This window comes from Melitaea cinxia, chromosome 24 (genome assembly GCF_905220565.1).
Source record: "Melitaea cinxia chromosome 24, ilMelCinx1.1, whole genome shotgun sequence".
Taxonomy (NCBI): domain Eukaryota; kingdom Metazoa; phylum Arthropoda; class Insecta; order Lepidoptera; family Nymphalidae; genus Melitaea; species Melitaea cinxia.
The window spans coordinates 4985182-5010383 of NC_059417.1; the positions used below are offsets into that span (position 1 = coordinate 4985182).

The 25202-nt window shown below is 33.5% G+C and overlaps 1 protein-coding gene across 1 annotated transcript; it reads left to right on the forward strand.

The window, feature by feature from the left end:
* Nucleotides 1-917: 917 nt before the first annotated feature.
* LOC123665477 (solute carrier family 2, facilitated glucose transporter member 8-like) lies at nucleotides 918-24350 on the forward strand. Its single transcript, XM_045599776.1, has 9 exons — nucleotides 918-950; nucleotides 3264-3388; nucleotides 12720-12949; nucleotides 16726-16842; nucleotides 18874-19080; nucleotides 20890-21022; nucleotides 22905-23134; nucleotides 23670-23864; nucleotides 23952-24350. Exons 2-9 carry the CDS (start codon nucleotides 3313-3315, stop codon nucleotides 24222-24224), a joined length of 1461 nt encoding a protein of 486 aa, XP_045455732.1. The 5' UTR covers nucleotides 918-950; nucleotides 3264-3312; the 3' UTR covers nucleotides 24225-24350.
* The last annotated feature ends 852 nt before the right edge of the window (nucleotides 24351-25202 follow it).

Here is a 25202-nt window from a genome sequence, read left to right on the forward strand (position 1 = left end):
CACACGTGCACAGCGTAAGCAGTGAACTGTAATATATAATAACATCCAGTGTTTAAATTTATCACGAAAACTAGGCTTGCGCGAGATAATTACAATTTAAGTAATCTACTGACGTTGATTGTTTTGTATCTATGATAGCTTATAAGAAAGACTAATCACTTCTAATTTTATAATAAGCACTTTTGTGTAAAGTTTTATGAAAATTGTATTTATTTATTACATGTTATATAAGTTGCTATTAAAATTTATTAGTTGCATGAATGAATTGTTATCACTGTTTTCTTTATATACAGCAGGAGACATCAAATTAAAACACATAGATATATTATTCAAAAACGGGTTATTAACTTACCATTTTTTTTTTTTCATTTCGTCTCGCGAACAAGACATTCGTTCATGGTAAATATCTCGTTTTTGAATAATTTTAGCAATAAAAATAACCATGTTAATTTAAAATCTTATACAGATCTTATACATACCATTTTTAAGGTGTATGCAAAAAATAGTTGAATAGAACCACTACTTAAGGTTCAGTTTCAAACCTATCTTGTGGCTAAAGTACTACCGATTGGTAATGAATGGACATGTATACATTTTTTGACTCATACATTTTTCGTTCTGTTGTTACTTTATTAATTATTTATTTTGTTAATTTAAAGAATTTTTTAGAAATTCTATTTCTATCAAAGTTTTATAATGTACATTACTCCATTTAAATCGTATATAACTATATATAAAATCAAATTCTTTACGATTGTAATTAACAAACAAAAATTTGACGTGTACGCTTTCAGCGTTGTTTGGTATTATTATATCACGGGTAAGCTTAAAACCGCAAGCTGACAATATGAATCATCATTTCTTATCAGTTATTATAGGTCAGTCTCAATATATTAGGACAAACCAAGCCTTGTATCAGTCTTATTCATGCCTCGACACCGTATGGTATGGTGAGTCTAGCTTGTTATTAACCGACTCAAAAAAGGAGGAGGTGCTCAATGAGACTGTATTTTTCGTGTGTTTCAGCCTGTAATATCCCACTGCTGGCCTCTTTCTCCATGTAGGAGAAGGATCAGAGCTTAATCCCCCAGGCTGCTCCAATACGGGTTGGCGGATATATTCCCTACTATGAGTAACGATCGTATCAGGTGTAAATGATATCAACCGGGACCGATGGGTTAAACGTACTCCCGAGGCACGGTGGGGAGAACCACAAGGACACACCATGATACAACATCTGTGGCCAATACAAATGTTTGCCTTATGCGGGGATCGAATCCGCAACCGCCAGCGCAACAGCCACAACCCAAGTGTTGCGACCGTTGCACCAACGTTTATTTTTATTTTTTTCATTTGTTACTTCCGACATTTTTACTGGGCGACTGATTTTAATATTTTTTTTTAATCGAAAGCTGATGACTGTCAAGTATTCAAATTGAAACTGGAGCAAGGTCTGAGGATTTCTTGAGTTATTTAGCGTATTTAATTGATTATTTTTTTTTACTACCTACCTTGTGTTACTTGTCAATGTAAATTGGTATCGGTTTTTTTTTTCGTTTTCGAGCAAACACTTATTTGCTATCAGTTCTCAGAACTAAAAGAATATACTTTAACTGGGTAAACACTAGCAGGTAGAGGACTGACCTTCGACTTATAAATGCGAGAAATGTTGGAGGACTATATTCATGATAAGAATATTTTTTGTCTCAGCCGACTAATAAAATAATATAAATATTCTTATTTAGTACAACCAGTCTTAAGGTGAATCGAAACTTACATTTCCTGGAGCAAAATACAGGATCTTTGATAACTGTGCCAACTAGGAATAATATTTTTTATTAGTTCAGCCTGCCAAATCCCACTGCTAGACGTAGGACTCTTTCTTCTTGTAGGTGAAATGTCGGAGCTTAATCCACCACACTGCCCCACAGCGGGTTACTGTATATACATTTTCAAATTGTTATTATGGTAGGGCAGCCCTATCGGTGATTGTGGGAGTGACTTAAGCGCGTCAGAGTAACATAATGGAGGTAGCCTTGCACCTCGTAAAGTACTCCAACCATACTAGAGGTTTTTGCATAATGTCGAACGTCTAGGGCAAAAAGCTCAGATTAAAAAAAAAATGTGGTGTCATGGGACACCAGGTAGGAACGAAGTTCCTTCGAGAAGTATAGAAGCAACACAATTCGAGAAAAAAAATGTTGAATTTTATATATTTTTTCTAGTTCTGGTAGGGCACAGCAGGAATTTCTTGCTCAAAATAGGGAGCAGCCAGACTGGTGAAGTACCTCGACCTTAAAGACGATCACAGCTAAATAATACTGCTTTCAAGCAATATTGTGTTCCTGTTGATGAGTAAGGAGACCAGAGCTCCTGGGGGGGATTGGGGATTGGGTCGGCAACGCGCCTGCGATGCTTCTGGTGTTGCACGTGTCTTTAAGCTACGGTAATCTCTTACCATCAGGTGAGCCGTACGCTTGTTTGCCGAACTAGTGATATAAAAAAAAAGTTCTTGATTTTTTTTTAAATTTTGTTTATTGGTTTTTAATTAAGTGCATAAAAATATTTAGGAAATTTAGTATTTTCGAAAATAACAAATACCGTAAAATAAAATAAATCAAACAAAATAATAATAATAATAATAATTCAAACTATTAAGTGAAATAAAAAAAAACATGCGTCTTTATTTATTTTTGTCGACAGTATAAAATTACATAAATAATATTAAAAAAAAGTTTACTAGTAATATTTTAGTTTTACAAACGTCATATTATATAGTCGTGTGACTCATATTACGTCACTTCCGTTACATATTTTTCTTACGGTTTTAGTATCACATTTTTTTCAGTTCGCTCACCCAGCCAAATGTCGAGCCTGCCGTAAGGAACTTCGTTCCAAAAAGTTGATTGCTAGAAAAACTCGAACGCGTTGGATTCATATTAACCCAAAATCTGACAAATGTGTGGAAGAAATTAATTGATTAGACGGTTTTTAAAAAATTCTATCTCTTCGTACGATCACCCACCATCTCTAACAAGCAGATTAATATTTTTCGTGATCAGAAATACGCAGGGCGGATTACTAATATCTGACGCGCTCGATTATTTATTTCTTCGTGACTCCCCACCGCTAAAAGGGCATACATTATATTACCTTTTATTCTTTTAAGCATCTAATCTTCACAATCTAGTAGGTCACCACGACGCTCGAGGAAATCCCTATCTAGCTTTTTCACCTCAACTGCCATTAATTATTTGTTTCAGATCTGACATACTAAAATGACAGCTTGATAAACTACAAACAGAAAACAATATGTTACTGCCACTTCAATGGTTCCTCCGCTTCCAACATGGCGGCATCGCTAACCAATTCTTCATGGCTCTCATGGGTAAGACTGACTTTTTTTATTTACTCTTATAAACTCTGATAACAGAAGAAAATAAATTGTTGAGCTTTATTCAGTTTCCCTTTACGAAACAGTATCGAAATTTCGTTTTTGAAAAAAAAAAATTTTTTTTATTTTTTATTTTTTATTTTTTTTTTTTTTTTTTTTATTCACAATGACTAAATAATTGATTACGAGGTTTCGAATAAATTGTAAAAAAATAATTAAACAATATTATATTAAGTATATTAATATAGTAACACTAAAAAAATATTCGAATTAGATAACAAGAATTATAGTCATTAATTTATCCTTATTTACAATTTAAATATTACATTTTAAATTTACTTGGTAAAAAATATCGTCATCATAACGCACCTTTAATAAAACAAAGATGTAACTCAAAATTTGTGGATTTGGAGATTTTACAATAAAACCCGTCTTCGTCGCGTAAAGAATAGGTAGACTTCGACTCCGGCGTTTTAACTATAAGATACAGAGAGATACGCGACTGTTGCTCTCTTTTCTATCAACTGGAACTGACAAGTCAGTTCTTATAAAGTGGCGTGATTCAGAGATGCACCGGCAGTGAGCGGACATTGAAGTGCTGCCGTTTTGAGTAACATCAAATAATTCGATATTAGATTAAAAGGGATTTAAAATAAAAAGATAATTTTTGTTATACTTCATTCTCTCAGAAAACGCATTTGATAATGATGTGTAACATTTGGATTTACTTCGGTTTTGTTTTAAAAATTGACAAATTTTACAAAGTTAACGCCTAACACTTCAGTTTTATATTAAAATATATGCCTTAGTTGTTGGAGTAATTGGTTAAGTATCACTTTATTGTAATAAATAAGGCTATTTATAAAAATCACTTTTGTTTACTTCTTTTTATTATTTAGAATGACGAAAGATAAGTAAAAACTTTCAACATTAATTCCCTTTTCGTGTAAAAGTTAAGAATAACTTGTAACTGTTGTGCTTGTTTGTATAGGTTTTGAAAATGGTGTCGTCTTAGAGCTCACAATTTTTTTTAAGTTTAATACCAAATTCAGAAACTGAACACCACAATGAAGAGTTACAGCGTGTCGAGCGTAAAAGTTATAACATAATAGTGTATCATTACAACCTATACAGTCCACTGCTGGATATAGGCCTCCAGAAGCTTTCGCCAAAAATAGCGTGAACTTATGTGTTTTGCTCATAGTCACCACGCTGGGCAGGCGGGTTGGTGACCGCAGTACTGGCTTTGTCGCACCGAAGACGCTGCTGCCCGTCTTCGGCCTGTGTATTTCAAAGCCAGCAGTCGGATGGTTATCCCGCCACCGGTCGGCTTTTTAAGTAATATAATAATAGTGTAATAAGTTATAATTTTTTTTTTATCTGATTACTGTAATAAATGTGAAAGTTTATGAGGATGACGTATGGATGGATGATTGTTACTCTTTTATGGCAAAACGACTGAATAGATCATTGTCATTCAACAATGCTGCTATTTTGACGTTAAATAATTATGATTATTATTCATCCTTAAAATATACTACAGTGTTATGAATTATTGTTATTTTAGAGTAAAGAAGTTATGCAGGTTGAAGAGGAAAATCAATAAAATACATATATCTCCAGAGCCCAAAAATGTAACTGCAGAGCTGACGAAAATGCTGACACCGACTCAATATTTTACTGTCACTTATGAGTTGACGAGAAAAATGACACCTAAATAATACTAGCGATTCATCTAGCTCATCTTCATACAGTTTTTCAAGCTCCAATAGTTCAATGCCAACCCAAAACCCTGCCCCACAAAACGTTACAACGGATTGTGAAGAAAAGACGTCTTACACCAATTCACCACAAAATACTGAGCAAAATATGAGCAAATTCAGCTGAGAGAGCGACGAAATTACAATAGTGTGGCCAGTTACAATATTTCTCCAGTATAATACACAGATCTAAGTGACGTCGACCTGAGTGACGACGATGCACTGTAGATTTTAATACGTTGTTTAATAAGCCTGTCAACAGAAGAAATTTAATGTTTGAAAATCAAAGTTCTTCTGACTCTGACTGCAATAATAAACCAAATATTTGTCAGTCAGTTCAGCCTATTGCAGTCCACTGCTGGACATAGGCCTCCCCAATTTCGCGCTAGACATCCCGGTTTTCCGCAATCCTCATCCAGCTTACACCGGCAATCTTAGGTAGATCGTCGGTCCAACGGGCCAGAGGACGTCACACACTGTGTTTGCCAAGACGCGGTCTCTACTCCAGGACGCGTCTGCTCCAACAGCCACCGGTCCTGCGCCACAGATGACCAGCCCATTGCCACTTCAACTTGCTAATTCTGTGGGCTATATCGGTTACTTTCGTTCTCTCGCGGTAGTCTCGTTTCTAATCCTATATTTGAGAGAAACCCCAAGCATGGCCAGTTCCATTGCACGTTGAGGGACTTTATATTTGTGGACCAGTCCCTTCGTCAGTGTCCATGTCTCGGCTCGGTATGTTAACACAGGCAGAACGTATTGCTCGAAGACTTTTGTCTTCAAGCATTGCGGAATATTCGAAGTAAAGACTCGACGAAGCCTGCCAAATGCCGCCTAGCCCCACCGAATCCTCCTATCGGCCTCCTTCTCAAAGTTGTTGCGGCCTAGTTGGATAGTATGGCCTAAGTAAATATAATCCTGAACAACTTAGAGAAGGGTACCATCGACCGATACCTGTCTCGGTATGACTTGGATGTTAGACATAACTTTCGTTTTGTCCAAGTTCATACAGAGAACGACACGTCGGGGGGAATCGTTTAGACCGGCTAGCATTTGGCCTAACTCATCTAACGTGTCCGCAAAGATGACGGTATCGTCGGCGAAATGAAGTTGAGAGATGTATTCACCGTTGACATTGATGCCTTGTTCAAGGTCTTAAAGATATCCTCCAGCGCAGTGGTAAACAGTTTCGGTGATATTACATCTTGCTGTCTTACCCCACGCCGCAGGGAAATAGGTCTTGTTCTCTGGTCCTGGACATGAACGGTCATCGTCGTTGCGTTGTACATACATCTCAGTACCACGATATATCGCCAGTCGATATGACATCTCTGCAGAGAGTCCAGGACAGCCCAGGTCTCGACACAGTTGAAGGCTTTCTCGCAGTCCACAAATTCCATACACAGCGGCTGATTATATGTCTCTGTCTTTTGAATAATCTGTCGAACAATATGGATGTGGTCTACGGTGTTGTAGCCATTTCGAAAATCAACCTGCTCTGGTGGTTGGAATTCGTCGAGTCTTATGGCGAGACGATTCAAATGTGCAGAAAATATTGATTCCGACGGTATTTAACTTAGGGTTTCACCAACCAAAAAAAGGTCAGTGTGATCTATGTGTATCATATGATAATTCAAACAATGAGCAAAAACAAGATGATAGACAATATAAGAAAGAAGAGACTGCTGATTTTTATACTATTTACTAGCTGACCCCGCAAACGTTGTTTTGCCATATATGTTATTAAACCCCTTAATCCCCCCCCCCCCTTTTAACTTAGGGGTATGAAAAATAGATGTTGTTCGATTCTCAGACCTACCCGATATGCACACAAAATTTCGTGTGAATCGGTCTAGCCGTTTCGGAGGAGTTTAACTACAAACACCGCGACACGAGAATTTTATATATTAGATTATTTGTGGTTAGTAATTATTTGTGATTTTAGGAGATATTTACTAGAGACTAATTGTACCTAATTCTTATAATAGTGTATAGTTTTTGTTTTGTTTAAAAAACAATATTTGTAGCCATAAAGAGATATATAAATATGAGATGATTAATAAAAATTTGTTTAATTTAAAAAAAAGGTGATAAATTTCAGTTTTCGTTTTATAAATAAATGATGCATTAGTACATACAACGTCATAATTACAATTAAATAATCATAAAACGAAACATTGTGATTTATTTTTAAAAGTTTTTGTTATGTTTTAATACTAAAGAGAATTTTTTTGAAATACTACCTAAAATATTAAGTAATTTTTGGCATAAAGAGATTTAAGTCGGAACTTTTTTTTCATCTCCATTTTACAGCTATTATAGATTTTAATACAGTTGTTTTTCTATTATTCTATTAATCTCTGTACTTTAAACTACTGATATCAATAGTAAAAGTTATTAATAGCATTACAAATAATTGGTAATTTTTAATCAAACACAATGCGGAAAAAGTGCTAAACTTCAAACGCCAATTCCCACAAATTGCGATTTTTGAGTTACATCTTTGTTTTATTAAGGGTGCGATAAGTCATAATTTAAGACGAAAATAATGTCTCGTCTTGTTGATACAGACTATAAACAAGGAATTTAGTTCGTATTCAATTACTAAAAACTACAGATATGTATATATTACTACTACTACAGATATGTATTATATATAAATAAATTTCGTGTAACGATGTATGTTTCCAGATAAACTCCGAAACTACTGAACCAAAATAATAATAAAATAATAATTTGGTCCAACTTGGGAGATAGGGTAGTTTTTATCTCAATTGGACCTGGTAAGTAGCGCTGCTATTGGTATGTAAGCATCAAATTTAGACAGGACAACGTCCGCCGGGTCCGCTAGTTTATATGTAAAAATAAAATTCAAAAACCACATAAGTTATCTAGTCTTCAATATTTTAAAAACGGTATTCAAATGTTAGCAGAATCTATTATTAAATTAAAAAATGAGTCCCAGAAATGTATGTACGCGCTTTCTTCAACTTTCGAATGACTGCACGACAGTTATCTGTTTTTTTTTATATTCGTTATTGTTAGAATAAGGCTTAGACAATTTAAAAAAAAAAAAACATATAGTTACACAAAAAAATATTGGCGGTACAAAGTTTATTTACTTTGAAAAAATTTTTATATTTATTTATACGTCATTAATATCTAACGTGTATTTTAAACTATTAGATGATTACGTTGATGTAGGTTAGGACGAGTTAAATTTTACAAACAGGATATAAAAATGAAAAACAACTAACAAGAATATTACATAAAGAATAAAAAATAACCAAGAACATGTATCTACTGTATGTAGTAGTAGTATGTTCGGGGATAACTTCGTCGTTTATAAACCGATTTCGATAATTCTTTTTTTGTTGGAAAGGAGATATCCGAAGTGTGGTATCATGATAAGGAAACCAGGATCGGATAATGGGATCCCAGATAAATCGAGGGAAACCCTTCGAAAATCCGCATAACTTTACTTCCGCATAACTTACTGAGTGTACCGATGTTGATGATTTTTAATTTAATCAAAAGCCGATGTTTATTATTATGTGGTCACATTTAAATTTCATCGAGATCTGATTACAACTTTTGTAGTAATCTTTAATGATGCGTATTTACTTGAATATTTTTTCGTCTACCTACGTTGTATTACTTGTCGATGTAATTCAAGTCGGTTTTTTTTTCGATTGCCAGCAAACACAATTAGTACTGTATGATTTTGCGTGCATTTAAATGCAACTTAGAAATGCAATTTTTATATACCTACTCTTCACGAAATTTCGCCCATAATTCGCCAATTGAATCTTGTACAAATTTTACACGACATCTCGTCAAATTAAGAGATAAAATATGTCTTAAATGTCTGATAAATATTGTCATTACTCTTTTAGTCATCATGATAAGAACCTAATGAATACTTTTACCAATTACTACTACAGCAGGATCGTTAAATTAACAAAGGCAACGAATTTTATTTGTACAATGACAAAGTTATGAAATTTACCTTTGATCTAACACAAAGTCAACTTTTTGCATACCCGTACAGAGCTACTAGAGCTAGTTAGTATAGGTATAAATAGTAAAGACTAAATTCGTAATAATATTTAAGAAACTTACGACCGACTTACGAGTTTATAAACACTGCGACTCGTTTCTTACACATCCACTCATGCGCATTGAAACGGGTTCCCCTCTGATAGACGGAATTAATACCATAATTAGATTCTCTACTTATAAAAGAATAGTTTTTTAGTTTATTTGTATTCGAAAAAATGTAAAAAAACCGGCCGAGTGCGAGTCGGACTCGCGCACCGAGAGTTCCGCACAAACAAAATTATTAAAAATATATTTATTATAAATGATGTAATTAATAAATTATTATTTTCGAATTTTTTTCCTTTATCTGTGCTATAAGAGGTTGCTTCGTACCAAATTTCAAGAATCCGAGTTCACGGGAACTACCCTGTAGTTTGTGATTCCCTCGAGAGTGTCGTAAATTTGCAGTATAAACGGCTGTATCTTTTGATTTCGTTGGCTGAGACGTTTGATTTTGTCACAGCTCCAAGGGACTGTAATTTTATATATAAGATATATCATTATTGATGTATAAATTAATGCAAAAATTATTTATTCCGAATTATTTTTTCATTTGTCACTTAAATAACAACGGTACAAAATCAATGACATTAATACTAATAACATATCTTTTACACTTCTCGTTCACAGACCTTCTGTTTTACAATGAAATTTACAATGTTTTTATATTCTTATTGATAATTATAATATTCCTCGTTAAATAAATAAATATTAACAAAATAACTTATCATATATTATAATTATAGCAAAAAATACCTGATCCACTAATTATATCCAAAGAGTACACATGACGCACGGGATCACGACCTCGCTACAGGAACCCGTTTCTTACTAATGATTCACTCGCGCGTACGAACGGGTAGCGAGCCTACGTATTGTGTTGACATTCATTTATTGATATCAAAAAATATTATATACTAAACGATTTGTTATTTACTTCAGTTAAATTATATCTTGCTTAAGATTTGGAGCAGCTCAACCGGAGAAGTGCTTCAATCTTACAGAATACCACAGCGTTATAGTTTTATTCGTTCGATTATATTGAATCATGATTTAAATCAAGTCCTACTGGAAATATACATCATTAAAACTCCAATGACTATATATAGCTAAAGCTTATTTTCTTTCAATCGGGCTCAGTTAAGTAATGCGAATCGAACAATTTTGTTTTTTTATGTTGGGTTATTTTACCTACAATTAGATTCAACTCAGAGCCAAAATTATAACCCGCATTTACTGGTTGTAATTTTTTATTTTTATATTAGGATTCCGCACAGCAGTTCCATTCAATGTCCAGGTAGAATATACCGACCTAACGTTATTTCGTTTATGTAAGGGTTTTCTAGTCGGGGTTCTGAGTGGACTCTCGTGGGGAATTTCTACTAATGAAAGCCCTCTTATCACCCAACAAAGGCCAGATGTGATGGAATCACACTGGGCGATCCCCCAGTAAATTATAGTCTACTTTTTCGTCTCAAAACTTTTTTTTCTCCATACGTGTGAGGCTGCCACTGCCCGCCCTACCAACGAAGTCGCAGCTGACAGTCGCCAATATTCATAACATAAATCCCTAATGCATTTTACGAAGTTTCGATCGGGAGGATATAATTGACCTTTGTACCTGGCTACCGGACCAGTTCTCATACAAAAAAAAAGGTTTGTACAAAATAAAATACTAAAAAAAAATATTTTTTCACAAAAAAAAAAATTAGACGAATTTTGTTGAGTCCTATTGAGACCACTATTGACCGTGGTGTTAGAAGACACTAAAATGTCGGGAGTTTAGAGTAGGTAATTAATCAAATGTATATATGATATATATTGTGTTAATTATTCTTTATAATAATTAACCGTTGTTTTAGTTTTAATCCCCCCATTTAATAACTACATATATAAATATTACATAATATAGTGGGAATAGAGATACACATAGTTGTATGCATATGACTTATAAACAAGAAATATGACAACATACAATCCTAGATTTAACCTGATATAACTAGAGTGTTTAATTGCATATGGATTACTCACTAGCTACATAGCAACAGACACATAAACTCAAAGTCTATCTATTTAGTTTTTTCCGGATCTACGTTCATGTTTGTTGATCTGAATATGTAAAACGTAGCGTTATATTATATGGCCTATAATATAATCTTTCCCAATATCTTATTCAAGTATGTTATGTTCTCGTTTATATCGAGAAATAGCGAATGTATATTTATGTTGATTTAAAAAAAATAGTACTAGTTTCTAATAGTAATGCGTGTAGCCATTTTAATGTCAGTGGTCGCGAGCTGGATTTCGTGCCTCGAAGATCACCTAAAATTATCGTCGATCGATCATTACTCATAGTAGTAAAATTATTCATGAACTCGCAATAAAACAGCACAGAGGATTGAACTACAATTCTTCTTTCTCCAATATGGAGAAGAAGCCGTAGCCCGGCTGCGGGATATTATCAAACTGATACAGTTCAGCTCAGCTTAAACGGTATATTACAAACACATATTTAAAGACAATAATTATATATAATTTACATACTGTCATTATAGTCAATACGAGTTCATTTTATTGACAAGGACATTGACAATATGAGGTAAAATATTATAATATATTTATAATAATATTAACTCGCAAGACGACTAGCACGGCTTTACATGAATTATTGTTTATTTGGTCTAATACTACTATACGATTCAGCCTGTAACATCCTACTGTTGGGAATAGGCCTCTTTATCCATGTAACTGAAGGGCGGAGGGAGCCTAACCCACCACACTACTCCATTAGAGGTTAGCGGATATATTCCCTACTATGAGTAATGATCATTATCAGATGTCTGGTAACAGCTATGACCGACTGTTAAAAACACGCTCTTCGTGGCACGGTGAAGAAACACATAAGTCAGACAACCAGGTCGGAAAGAAATATATGTATAAACACAAATATCCATCCCAAGCAGGAATCAAACCTGCAGTTGCCGGTGTGTGATCGTCCACATTGTGCACGCACCACTATACCAGAGCGATGACTAATAATGATTAATGATTAAATCGCCAGCGTCATATTCAGCTACAATACTTAATTTTTAAGCTCTGTAGCACAAAAAAAATCTTTAACAACAAACTTTCTAGATGTCCTATTCAAATAAACACTCACACACGCATCCCACACTCAACGGCCCCAATTAAGATTTATTCCGGGGTCGGTTAGTTTTGAAGAGATACAAATGCTTTTTTTTACAAATACACATACTTTAATAATGTTCAGTGATGGCAATGGTAGTGTTTTTAAGGACTTAAATAACGTTTTGCAATTTTCTAAATATCCATAACCACATAATGATGATGATATTATACATTTTATTTATTTTAAAAGTCCGGAAACACTGTCGTTTATATACCAACTTCTATAAAACATAGAATTAAATGAATAATAATGACCTAATAATTATTTGTTCTAGTCACCATCCCCGTTCTGAACTTCGGAATGTTAATGGGATGGCAGTCTCCAATGACGCCGATCCTGCAAGCCGAAGACGGACCAGCGCCGGAACCAATAACTGATGAAACCATATCCTGGATGGCTTCCGTGACGTTCTTTCCACCAATATTCTGTGGTTTCCTGGTGGGAGACCTTGCAGATAGGTGGGGCAGGAAGACTACAACTATGCTGACTTCTTTGATGCTTGTGGTAAGTTAACATGAATTCAAGTGTACCTACTTCTAGATTTGCATAAATTCTACAAACTTTAAATTAGTAAGTCAACCATGCCTCTAAGAGCGCGTTCAGCTGTCGGTTCCGGTTTTTGTCGTAACACCAGATAGTAATTATTACTATAAATATAACCCACCTACAATGGAACAGAGTTGTGGAATAAGCTCCGACCCTTCCTTTACACATGGTGTTACATGCTAAATCAGTCATACGACGATTCGTAAAAATAGAAATATCGTATATCTTTAGTTCCAATCCAATAAGGTATACTATTTTAACTAGACGTCTTGCGTGTCTTTACCTTTATCAACATTCAATATTCGTTTGATTGGACCTAATAGTTATATTATACGTTATGTTTCTTGCTTTCGCCATACAAAGCACATTTTAGTTTTTTTTATTCTAATAATTCCCTGTGCCTTTTTTTAATGTAAGTAAAGTAAGTAAAGCAAACAAGCGCACGGCGCACCTGATGGTAAGCGATTACCGTATTGCCGACCTTATCCCCAATTCCCCCCAGGAGCTCTGGTCACCTTACCAACAGGAACACAACACTGCTTGAAATCAGTACTATTAAGCTGTGATCTTCTATAAGGTCGAGGTACTACCCCAGTCGGACTGCTCCTACTGCCCTACATCAGTTATGTGCATGAGCTTTCTGAAAATACTGCTTTAACGCAAAAAATCTTTGAACACTACTTTCGTTTTGTTTATATTCATTAAAAGTTTTAATTGCATCTGTGAACTGCTTGACACTTTTTGTATTTGACCAACATCTTTGTAATAAATTTCTCATGTAAAAGTTTTAATGGGAAATAAATATTGTTTAAGCCTTAATATTGTTATCTATCAGATAACTATCTGAACCGTATCAACAACTGAAAAATCAAAGTAGCTTAATTAAATAGGTCCATAACTATAACGGTAGTGAACGATGTAATCATAGGCAAGTTACACAACAAATATTTTCAATAGGGAAACAAAGGAACATTTACAAATTATGTCGATAAAATATAGTAATTACTAATTACTGTATAGTAGTTTCCTTTACTAAGTATTAGTAATAACTGTATAACTATAATTAATTTTCCTTAACTATTATATTTAACGTAGGTATGCAAACTGTAAAATTCATCATCGTCTATACATAATTATAATAAAAATGTAACGGATCGTTGTATGTACCTGGAAGATATATTAGAAAAATATTTTTTGGACCTTTATAAACGCAAATAGCAATGATTGTTAGAATTTTTATCCGTTTGTCTGTACGTTTGTGCACGTTAATCTCAGAAACGGCTTATTCGATTTAGATGTGATTTTCACTAATATATTGTGGTAAGCTTCACTTATCATTTAGTGTTTGTTTATTGTCAATCGGTTTATAAATAAAAAAATATGTCAATTTAAAGAATCACGTCGAACATACCCAAATGGATGATGTATGTACATACCCAAAACGTGAACGAAGAAGCTAGTAAGCTGTGCCTGCGATTACATAAGTACATACTTGTATATTGTATGTTCATAACGCATTTTCTATAACAAGGAATAATGTCAATCTTTGAAAATTTTTGGATCTTTCCAGTGTATATTATTTTTGCCTACCTTACTGAACTGTATAGGTTTATAGAATTAAGTAAAACACAAAACAGCTTTGTTTGATTGAAAATATATCTTTAGTGCTTTTCGAAGGACAAAAGCCTCGTCTATTGTAACGAGGGATTGGCGCTTAATTTACTGCGCTATAGTAAAAATAAATAACACAAAATTTATTCCGTGATTGTCAATCTATATAAATAAAAATAAATCGAATCTATTTCGAACGACTGCACTAAATTGGATAATTTTTGTTTTTTTTTTTTGTTTTTTTTTTGTTTATTTGTAGAAGAGGCTTTGGTCGTTTAGCGACTATGTCAGCCCCATTATTCTGCATAACACAATCATTGTACTCTTAATCTAATTAATTTTAAAAAAATACAATACATTTTGATCGCTAGTTTTGACGTAGTATTCAATTAATACCCATTTCTTCTTCCGAATCTCTGCGTTCGGCTCCGACCCGAACACACTCCACTAAAGCTTGGTACATACATCTTCTCGCGTGTTACGTACCGTACAATTAGGAGATTGATCAGCTTTCAACGTGAACCTGAATGCATCCAATTTTTTGTGTTCGTTATTGTTACTAAAATGTTAGTAAAAAAGAAAAAAAAACAGTATATAGTCATGGGATAAAAATGTGGTGGTAAGAAGTTTGATAGATCAGTTAAAATATGCCTATAAATATTTTTTCCCGAGGTCGATATATATACCTATAATGGATATATTTATATATAATTGTTAACATGTTCAATTTGGTTCCTTTCAACCAACTTTGATGACGCTATTTTTTGTTATATTAAACAGTTATGCGAATCAAATTTCATTTATATTCCGTAACTAAAATTTACCATTATCGACCTTTGTGCAGATTTATTCATTAAAGTTAAAACTTTGGAATTCAATATTTTTGTGCTTTTGTTTTGACCAATAAACAAAAATATATCAAGCCAATTAATTAACAGCGTTGTTATTTCACACGATTACACTCCATATTTTTTTGCCTTATATCATTACTTAAGGCAACAAAGACTTGATCTTAAAATTATTTAATGTAGTAATTGATATTACATTAAATAATTGTTGTGCTGTGATCGTTTTCCGTATGTTCCATATAACCAATTATAACTGGCTTCAAATCAAACAATTTAGTCGTAGTTTAGCCCAGGGTAAACTGCATTGTCTTAGGCCGAACTAGATTTTATAAGGTCTAAAACGGAGCATTGCAACCTCTCTGCCCTAGTTATTCAAATACTCTAATAGATGGGGCATGCCTTATTGTCGAACTATTACAGTTTAGAATCGGGTGTAGTAATATGTCTATTCCTCTAATAAAACTGGGAGTGGTTTATGGCACATCTTACTAAAATTATAAACCTGAAAATGTGTTTGTTTAAACGCGCTAATTTAAGGTGAAACTCCTTCGAGTTGTAATTTTTTTATTTTTTTTTGGATAGTCCATTTCCTGGGGAAGGTTGAAGGCTATATAACAACGCGGCTATAACCGCGGGTCGGATGTATTTTGAAAATAAAATATATGAAGGGTACTGACTGAATAAGAAATCTTTCTGTGGTACTAAATCAGTAAACTTTCATTTTGTAATACTGTAATATTACCGTAAAGACAATCTTATCAGTATTTTGTTTTGATTTAATAGCGTTTCTAATACAATGTTATGGTCATATTCCGTAGTAGAACTTAACCTATTTTTATATTTAAAATCTAGCTAGTCAAATTCTGTGCTTTGTTTTACCGAATAAACCTCAATCTCAATTGTCATAAGTAAGATGTATACTGTCGACGATAATGACGTATTGCTGTGTGGTTACGGCAGTAAAGAATATAGCCACCCCCTCTCTTCCCGTGAGTGTCGTAAGAGGCGACTAAGGGATAACAAGGTTCCACCACCACCTTGGAACTTAAGAAGCCGACTGATGGCGGGATAACCATCCAACTGCTGGCTTTGAAATACACAGGCCGAAGACGGGCAGCAGCGTCTTCGGTGAGTTCACGCCATTTTTGTGCGAACTTTGGGAGGCCTATGTCCAGCAGTAGACTGCGAAGTAATGAAACGAATTCTCCGGCTTTATAATATTGTATACAATTAGTAATATAGAAAAGATTAAACGTCTAATTTGATTGTTAACAGATCAGCTGGTCTATCACCCTGTTCTCCCTCCGACCTTGGGCGTTGATCGCTTCAAGAGCTGTCGCAGGACTCGCCTGCGCGGGATGCTACGTCGTCACTCCATTGTACTTAAAAGAAGTAAGTACCTTATTACATCTAGAGTTACATCGCTTCGAAAATATTGTCTTCAAATCAGTTTTAAATACTTTTTTTACCTTTCACGATCACTAGGAACAACTTTGATTCTACGGGATGTATCTGCTGCAATAGTCATTTTGTAACTTCGGAATATTCGGCGAATTTGCAGGTGCAGCGCCTACTTTGCCGAAATATCAGGAGTTTCAAAATAATAACAGTAAGTCCCGAAGAACCAAACGTGTTCAAATTTTATTAAAATTGGGCTCAAACTAAAACGGAAAAGAACAGATGCCGGACGTTATGCATAATATATGATTGTAATTATGTTCTTTTAGTCGATTATGGTGTATTAGGATTTTTAATACTGTGTTTAATATATATATGTTATTAAAATGACACGATTGTACCTACTATCTATCATTCTATATCACATGATTTAGTGGCAATTTTAGAATAAGTATTTACCTGTGTGCTATTGCAGACTTCAAATATATATTTTATGTACTAACATAAATATGTGATTGAATAGATACTAAAACAGCTGATTTATTTTCAGTAATAGACGTTATTCAGTAAAGATTTCAAATTTTACAATATTAGTCAATTTTATATGCAATTGAAATATAATGTATATAATTTACGTACCTATTAAAAAAATCATAAATTTGACAAGATATCAAACTGATTTTCCAGTTTCCAGTTGCAAATCATTTCATCTACTCGTAACGCTATCATTTTTACATAATATTATCGTTTTTTGACATTTTTAATTTATGATTGAATTACATTTCTAACATATATTTTTCAAGGTAAAGAAAACGTAACAAAAACTTTTTATATGTCACAGGCCATGTGATAATTTTGTGACATTTTTCTGTATATTGACTTAGTGGTATTTTTAATTAGGTATTTACTCTATCTCGCCTTAATTAAATGAAAATATTATAAAGGAAATCTGCAGGTTTCGGAACAAAGTCTTAGACATATATTATATATAAATAAGCACTTCACACTCAACGGCCTTTGTAGGATTTTCTCCTATGTCGGGGGTCCGGAAACACACAATACACAAGCATATGACCAATGCAAATGTCTGTCGTGAGCAGGGATCGAAGCCGCGAGCGCCAACGCAACAGCCAGTGCTGTGATCGCTGCGCTAACGCGTCGTCAATTCTTTATTCTTATTAGAATTATATTCTTACTATCACTCAAACTAGTAGAACTTGGCATCAAACTCAATTATCCTTTAAAGGAGAGAGTAACCTATACCCTATTTTAATACTCTTTCTGACTTAATCAATTACAGCTACAAGATGCAATATAATATTTACTATTTTTACATTATTTAAGATTTATCTAATACTCTTTTGGACAGAACCAGTTCCCCATTCGAGTTTTACGTGAAGATTAATTAGTACCTATATGTATATAATTTAAATAATAATTGTAATCTATCCGGAAAATGTGTCTTTCTAATAAATACAAATAAAACCTTGTAATTAATACTGAAGGATAGCGAGTAGATGAGTAGCTAAAATGCAGTTTATTCCAGTTAATGAAACTGGAACGTAAACAAAATATGATGTATAGATACATATCCTAACAATTATTTTCCGTATTGATGTAACCGATAAAGCCTAATAAATAAATAATTTATGCTTTTTTTATACACTACACAAGTGAAGTGTACAAAAGGTTAGATTTAGCCAACTTAAGAACGTACGAAAGAGCGGTTGTATGTAGATGTGAAAAATCGGAAACTGAGCAAATCAATTTTTTAAAAAGGCCAATAAAAGTTATACAAATATATATAATTCTACTATATTATAAATGTGAAATTTTGTAAGGATGAAGGACGCATAAATGTCGATAATAATTGGAGGTCCAGAACAATATAGACTACTTTTTATGCTGTTCCCACGAGATTTGAAATTACGGGCATTATACCGCTAGACACAATTAATTATACATAATTTGAACCTTGCTAAAATGGTGTTACCAACATTGTAACTATTATTATTTTATTTACAGATAGCATCAGACAAAATACGTGGTGCATTAGGATCTCTCTTCATACTGTCACAAAACCTCGGCTACTTGGTGGTCTACGTCGCTGGAGATGAGTTTTCTTTCACAGCTGTCATGTGGCTTTGTACAGTTATACCGGTTCTACACATATTTGCCTTCCTGGCTATGCCTGAAACACCTGTATTCTTAATCAAGCAAGGAAAATACAAGGTGAGTTTAAAAATTAAGGATTACGGTTTTAACTTTATTTAACTAAAACAAACTACTTTTGTCTTGTAAATATTAGATTGTAATCTATCTATACATACAATAAAATGGTAGGAAAGTCAAAACTGTACATTGAATATTTTTTTAAAATAATACTTGGGGTGTGATCTACAATCTCATCATCAAGATTGTCTGTATGTATGTCCGGGATAAACTCAAAAAGTGCTGCATGGATTTACTTCAAATTTGGCACGAATATTATTAAGAAGTCGGGTCAACATATAGGCTACATATTATCACGCTATTAGGGGAACGAGCAGTGAACCTTTATTTCTTCAATAACAATTATTATTTTTAAATTTCGAAAGTGTTTCTCAATAAATACGTCTATACAACTTTTAATTTCAACTGTTCAATATAGCAATGGCGAACGTTCAACTCTGATTATCTAGATGATTAATCAGCGGATAAGCCTTGGCCTAATTATATACTTACTACTATACTTTATTTTCTACCTCTTCTACCTCCGGCATTGCTGCGATAGACAGAAATGCCGGAGCGAAAGCTTTAAACATTTATTATTTTTTTTATTCGTATTTGACATTGTGTTATTGTAATTAGTTGTTTTAGTTTTAATATAATGAAATTATTATTAAATTAGTTGTCATAGATAATATACTGCAAACTTATAATAGACACAGATAATTGATTGAACTTTAATACTCACAAAACATACTTTATAATCTGTTATTTTTATCTATTACATCTCAGTAAAAATAATGAATCATCTTTAATATATATAATTTTCTACAAACCTTTCTAGTTAGCTCAGCGTAGATTTTCATATTGTCATCTTATATATATTGTGTTATATATAAAATTCTCGTGTCACAATGTTAGTTACAATACTCCTCGAAAACGGCTGGACAGATTTTTATGAAATTTTGTGTGCATATCGGGTAGGTCTGAGAATCGACCAACATCTATTTTTCATACCCCTAAGTTATATGAGGGGGGGGGGGGTGTTAAGGAGGTTGATAACATATATGGCAAAACAATGTTTGCGGAGTCAGCTAGATTCATATATATATTGTGATATTGTTAAATTTATAATTACATTAAGTTACTACAGAGACATTTAATTACCTCCTTTTGGAACAGTAGTATGTGTATGTTAAGTATATTATATTGCATGAAATATAAATTATTAACATACTACATATATCATACACATACATATAGCAACATAATACATATATCTATATAAATATTTAAGTAAAAGTTTTTATTTCAACAAATGATCTACCATAATAAAAAGGAAACTAATACAGACTAGTAACAACCGGATATTATATCTACTAGATTAATTAATGCAAAATATTACAGGAGCTTATATAATTACGTTATCAATTGGCGCCGAACTTTCACAAAATACAAGTAGCACATTTGAGAGACATGTTTAGATTTACGGTTTCACTTACATAAGTCCTAATCTCGATTTAATTTCGGGATTTTAATAAAGGGATTTTAAGAGAAATTTTCATTTTTTTACTCTTTTCGTACACATTTCTTAAATTATCTCTTAATTCGAATATCCAGACAAGCCAAAAACACTCGAAATATGGATCTGTAGACTGACCTATATTAGAGTATTTACACAGGAGTCATTTCTTTTTAAAACTGACATCCAAGTGACCATGCCTAACGTTCATAACGTTTCACCACTAAGGGTACAATGCTAGAAATGTTAGGAATGGGTTAAGTTTGAATTAATTGCTAAACATAAACTTTGATATGCAAACTTTCCTGCAGGAGGCTCGAGTAGCGCTGGCGTGGCTTCGTTATACTTCCGTTGATGATAAAAACCTTGAAGACGAAGTCCAACAGATGGAGAGAGAGGAGGAGTACGCTAAGTCCATGAAGAAAGCCTCGTGGAAAAGCATTGGTAAGTATAGTTCGCGTCATGTAAAAAGAACGCTGGCCTTGAAGCTGCGCACAAGCGATTTATCGGTCTATTTGGTGGTATGGGGTACGGGACGGAAGTGTTTATCACGTGTTGCATGCTTGCCAGTGTGCTATTGGTTGGACAGTTCAACGTCGACTCAAAATATTATCGCGCACAAAAGTTTTAAATTACAAAATTCTCCATTTACTATTTATTTCACTAAAAAGCAAATATCAATTTATCATTTTAAACACATAATAGTAGTTTATGCAACTGTCATATAATGAAGGGTATTAAAACACGAGTGTGAGTTTATGAAACGAGCGCAGCGAGTTTCATAATAGTAACGAGTGTTTTAATACCCGTGTTATATGCAGTTGCATACACTACTTTATCTTCACTAATGCAGTTAATCAAACAACAAGAGTAAAAGCTGACAATAGTTTATTTATAATAATTGTTCAAACTTTGGATGGTACAATTTTGAAAGTTAATGTTAATTATTGATCCAGCAGCTGTAGCGGTCGCGGGGCAAGCAGTAGAGCTCGTAGACGCAGTCGGAATAAGTTATTATATTCTTTTTCATATAATTTTCTAGATTTTTCTGGCAAAAGATTGTGAGTTAATTTTGTTGCCAATTCTAGAATATCCGGAGGCGTACAAATATCATCGTCGCTATCCATTTTTAACTTTTAATTTATTAAATTAAATTAACGCGTACGTGTATTGTCACAGTGATTTTGCCGCCATTAAAATCTAACCAATGAGAGCGCAGCTGCGCGCATGCGCGCGATGTTATAATGAGATTTTACGATATCGATGTGGATATTATACCATCATGTGAAATTGCTTAAATTGAGTGTTTTGTTGTCTGCGCTATAACAGTAGTAATTATAAGTCAAGTATTGGAAACATAAGTAGAATGTTACAACATTAGTGTAGATAAAAACTATTAAGATACGAATATCGAGAGTACAGATAATTAATATTTTTGAATACGACATTTCAATAACTAAAAAATTTGTTATTGCTTTTGTTTAAAAAAAAATTGTGATTTTGTAAAGTGATAATTATTATACTTATTTAGTCCGAATTATTCGCACTTGTATTTCTAGTATTTTTTAATGTACCTACCAATAACCATTATACGAAGCCGCGAGTGAAAGCCTAATTAAAAAATAAAACAGTAGTACTTTTGTGCGCGAGTATACCCATGCGCAAACGCACCCCCTCCAGTTTCTTTAAACGTTCTTTTTACATGACGCGAACTATAACAAATAAAAAGGTAATAATCATATGTATCGTTCAGGAAATTTACTCCTTTCCAATCTCTACCTTTGCAAAACTGTAACTGGTTTATGTTTTAGGAGACATTTATGAAATAAATGTGTTAGTTTGTATGTCTGTCTGTATGCTTACTCACGAATAACTCAAAAATTACTAAGTGAAATTTGATTCGGTTCTCGTCGTTGTATTGCTACCATTATGTATTGCATATTAAAATGTCTCGTATGTCTATTGTCATACGTGTGGTGTTTACCTGTAAGTGGTTATTACATTTCATTTTGTAATATTTGTAATTATTTTTAAGTTATATTAATTTAAATAACTGTAGGTAAACCTATTAAATAAAAATAAAATAAAAAATAAAACGCCGCTCAGAACCCGAAATATTAACAAAATTCATTTTTTCGAAACACAAGACTATCTTTCGGTTCATCTATATTTGTAAGCTACTTTTATAAATGCAAATACATGCAATAAGTGGGAATCGAACAACACTACGCAAAAACAATCATCAGTCTGAACTGTCAATAATACCAGAATAATTGAGAATGAAGCACAAGAAGACCATAAGTCTAATATTAATAATCTTTTACAGTGCGAGACAAAACAACATTCAGTGCGTTCAGAATTGCGGTGAACGTGATGCTATCACAAGAAACTTGTGGCTACCTCGTGGTGCTCATGTACGCTGGGTCTATATTCGAGCAAGCGGCCGAGTCCATTAGTCTTAAACTCAGTCCCAACAAACAGACAATAGTCGTTGGAGTGATACAGCTGCTCGGTTCTATTGTGGCGAGCTGTATCGTTGAGAAGACTGGGAGGAAGGTGAGAGATCTTTGCAATTTTTAACGAAAAAAAAACCGACTTCAATTATATCGACAAGTAATACAACGTAGGTAGACGAAAAATTAGTCAAGTAATTACGCGTTATCAAAGATTACTCAAAAAGTAGTTATCAGATCTCGATAAAATTTAAATGTGACCACATGTTAAACATCCGCTTTCGATAAAATTAAAAATTATCAAAATCGGTACACCCAGTAAAAAGTTATTGCGTATTTTCGAGAGTTTCCCTCGATTTCTCTGGGATCCCATCATCAGATCCTGGTTTCCTTATCATGGTACCACACCAGGGATATCTCCTGTCTAACAAAAAAGAATTATCAAAATTGGTTCATAAACGACGAAGTTATCCCCGAACATACATAATATATATATATATATATGTACACAGTCGAATTGAGTAACTTCTTTCTTTTTTGAAGTCGGTTTAAAACAGATTTAAATTAGAATCAAAGTAAATTAAAAGAAGTAAGTAAGTAAACAGAAAGACATTCTCATCGTAATTTATTAATTTTAGTGGTTGCTGGTTGTGACGTCATTCGCAACGGGTCTATCAATGCTGGCTCTTGGAAGCTGGTTCTACATCACTTCTTTCTCAATCTGGTTGCCCGGCTGGTTGCCAGTGGTAGCTATGTGTCTGTGTATTTTCGCGAATGCTTCTGGCTACCAACCGGTGCCATATGTTATAGTATCGGAACTATTTTCTTTTCAAGTAAGTTATTAGAATGAGAATTATGGTGTGATGGAATTTTAATACACATTATAAAATATAACTTACAATCAACATCTCTTGTTTTAGCATCGCGGTATGGTGACATCCTTCGTCAGCAGTATCGACGCTCTCAGCGATTTCCTTCAAACAAAAGCCTACGATCCTCTGTTAAAACTTTTTGGCATACATTGGGTATTCATAATTTTCTCTATGGTATGCTTCTTAGGTACGTTTTACACTGTACTATACGTACCAGAGACTAAAGACAGAAACTTAGACGAGATATACGCCATTCTGGACGGAAGACAAAAAAAGAAAACGAATGACGCAGAATGTGGGGAAGAGATGAGCAGATTGTGAAGCCAAGACGATATATATGGATTAAAAATTTTAACGAAATCTTTTATTCCTTTTACTTAAACAAATAATACGGCAGCTCAATTTTTATGTCCAATCTTTGACTTGAATAAATCTTAAAAATTAAAACATTAATTGATTGAAACATGTGCCATAAGTCCCGACTGGAAATAGTATAATCTATTTAAAATCATTTGCACAAAACTGAAAGACTAATTTTTTTTCTCACAATATAACATAACGGCGAAAACTAAATACGAACGATAAACTAATATAAAAAAAACTAAACTGATTCTGATGTCATGTATCGATTGAATAATACAACTATTGTCAATTAAATGTCAATAGGTTAATACGGTAAAAAGTATGGCTTAGCGTGTAACCGAATATGGCCAGCACTAACAATCACAGACACAAAACTTAAACTTGCCAAGTAGATAAGCAAATTCTTTAAATCTTTCAAATATTATTTGTCCACTGACCTCATGTAAATGATGCAATAGATCTCTTACTAGCTATTTATCCCATATGGTAGTGGGGTTAGGTTAAGTTCTTGATAGAGTGTTCAGTAAGCAAACTGCATTACAATGACAAACATTGTTTTCCATATCGACCTCCTTTCTTGTTCTAATATATACTCTATATATTCTATATGTACTTATTTAAAAAAAAAGCGTGGCAAAGCTGTTGTTGTTGTTGACTTGTTTATCATAGTCTATCTAGTCTTAACTTAGGTTAGGCTATTTTGGGACTTTGGGTTCACGGGGTGTCATTTTCGTTCTAACAAGGACTAGATAAAGTGGCGGATTAAAATTAGATCTCTGCTACGTTAGAGACAGGTGTTTGAAACGTTAGTTTTGGGTTTTTGATTAGAAATAAATAAACGTTATAATGTTTCATTCATCCGGAGGATGAGAAAAGAAGCATGAAACTTAAAATGAGAGGTTTGTCATTTTTAATGTTGTTATTGGGGATTTAAAT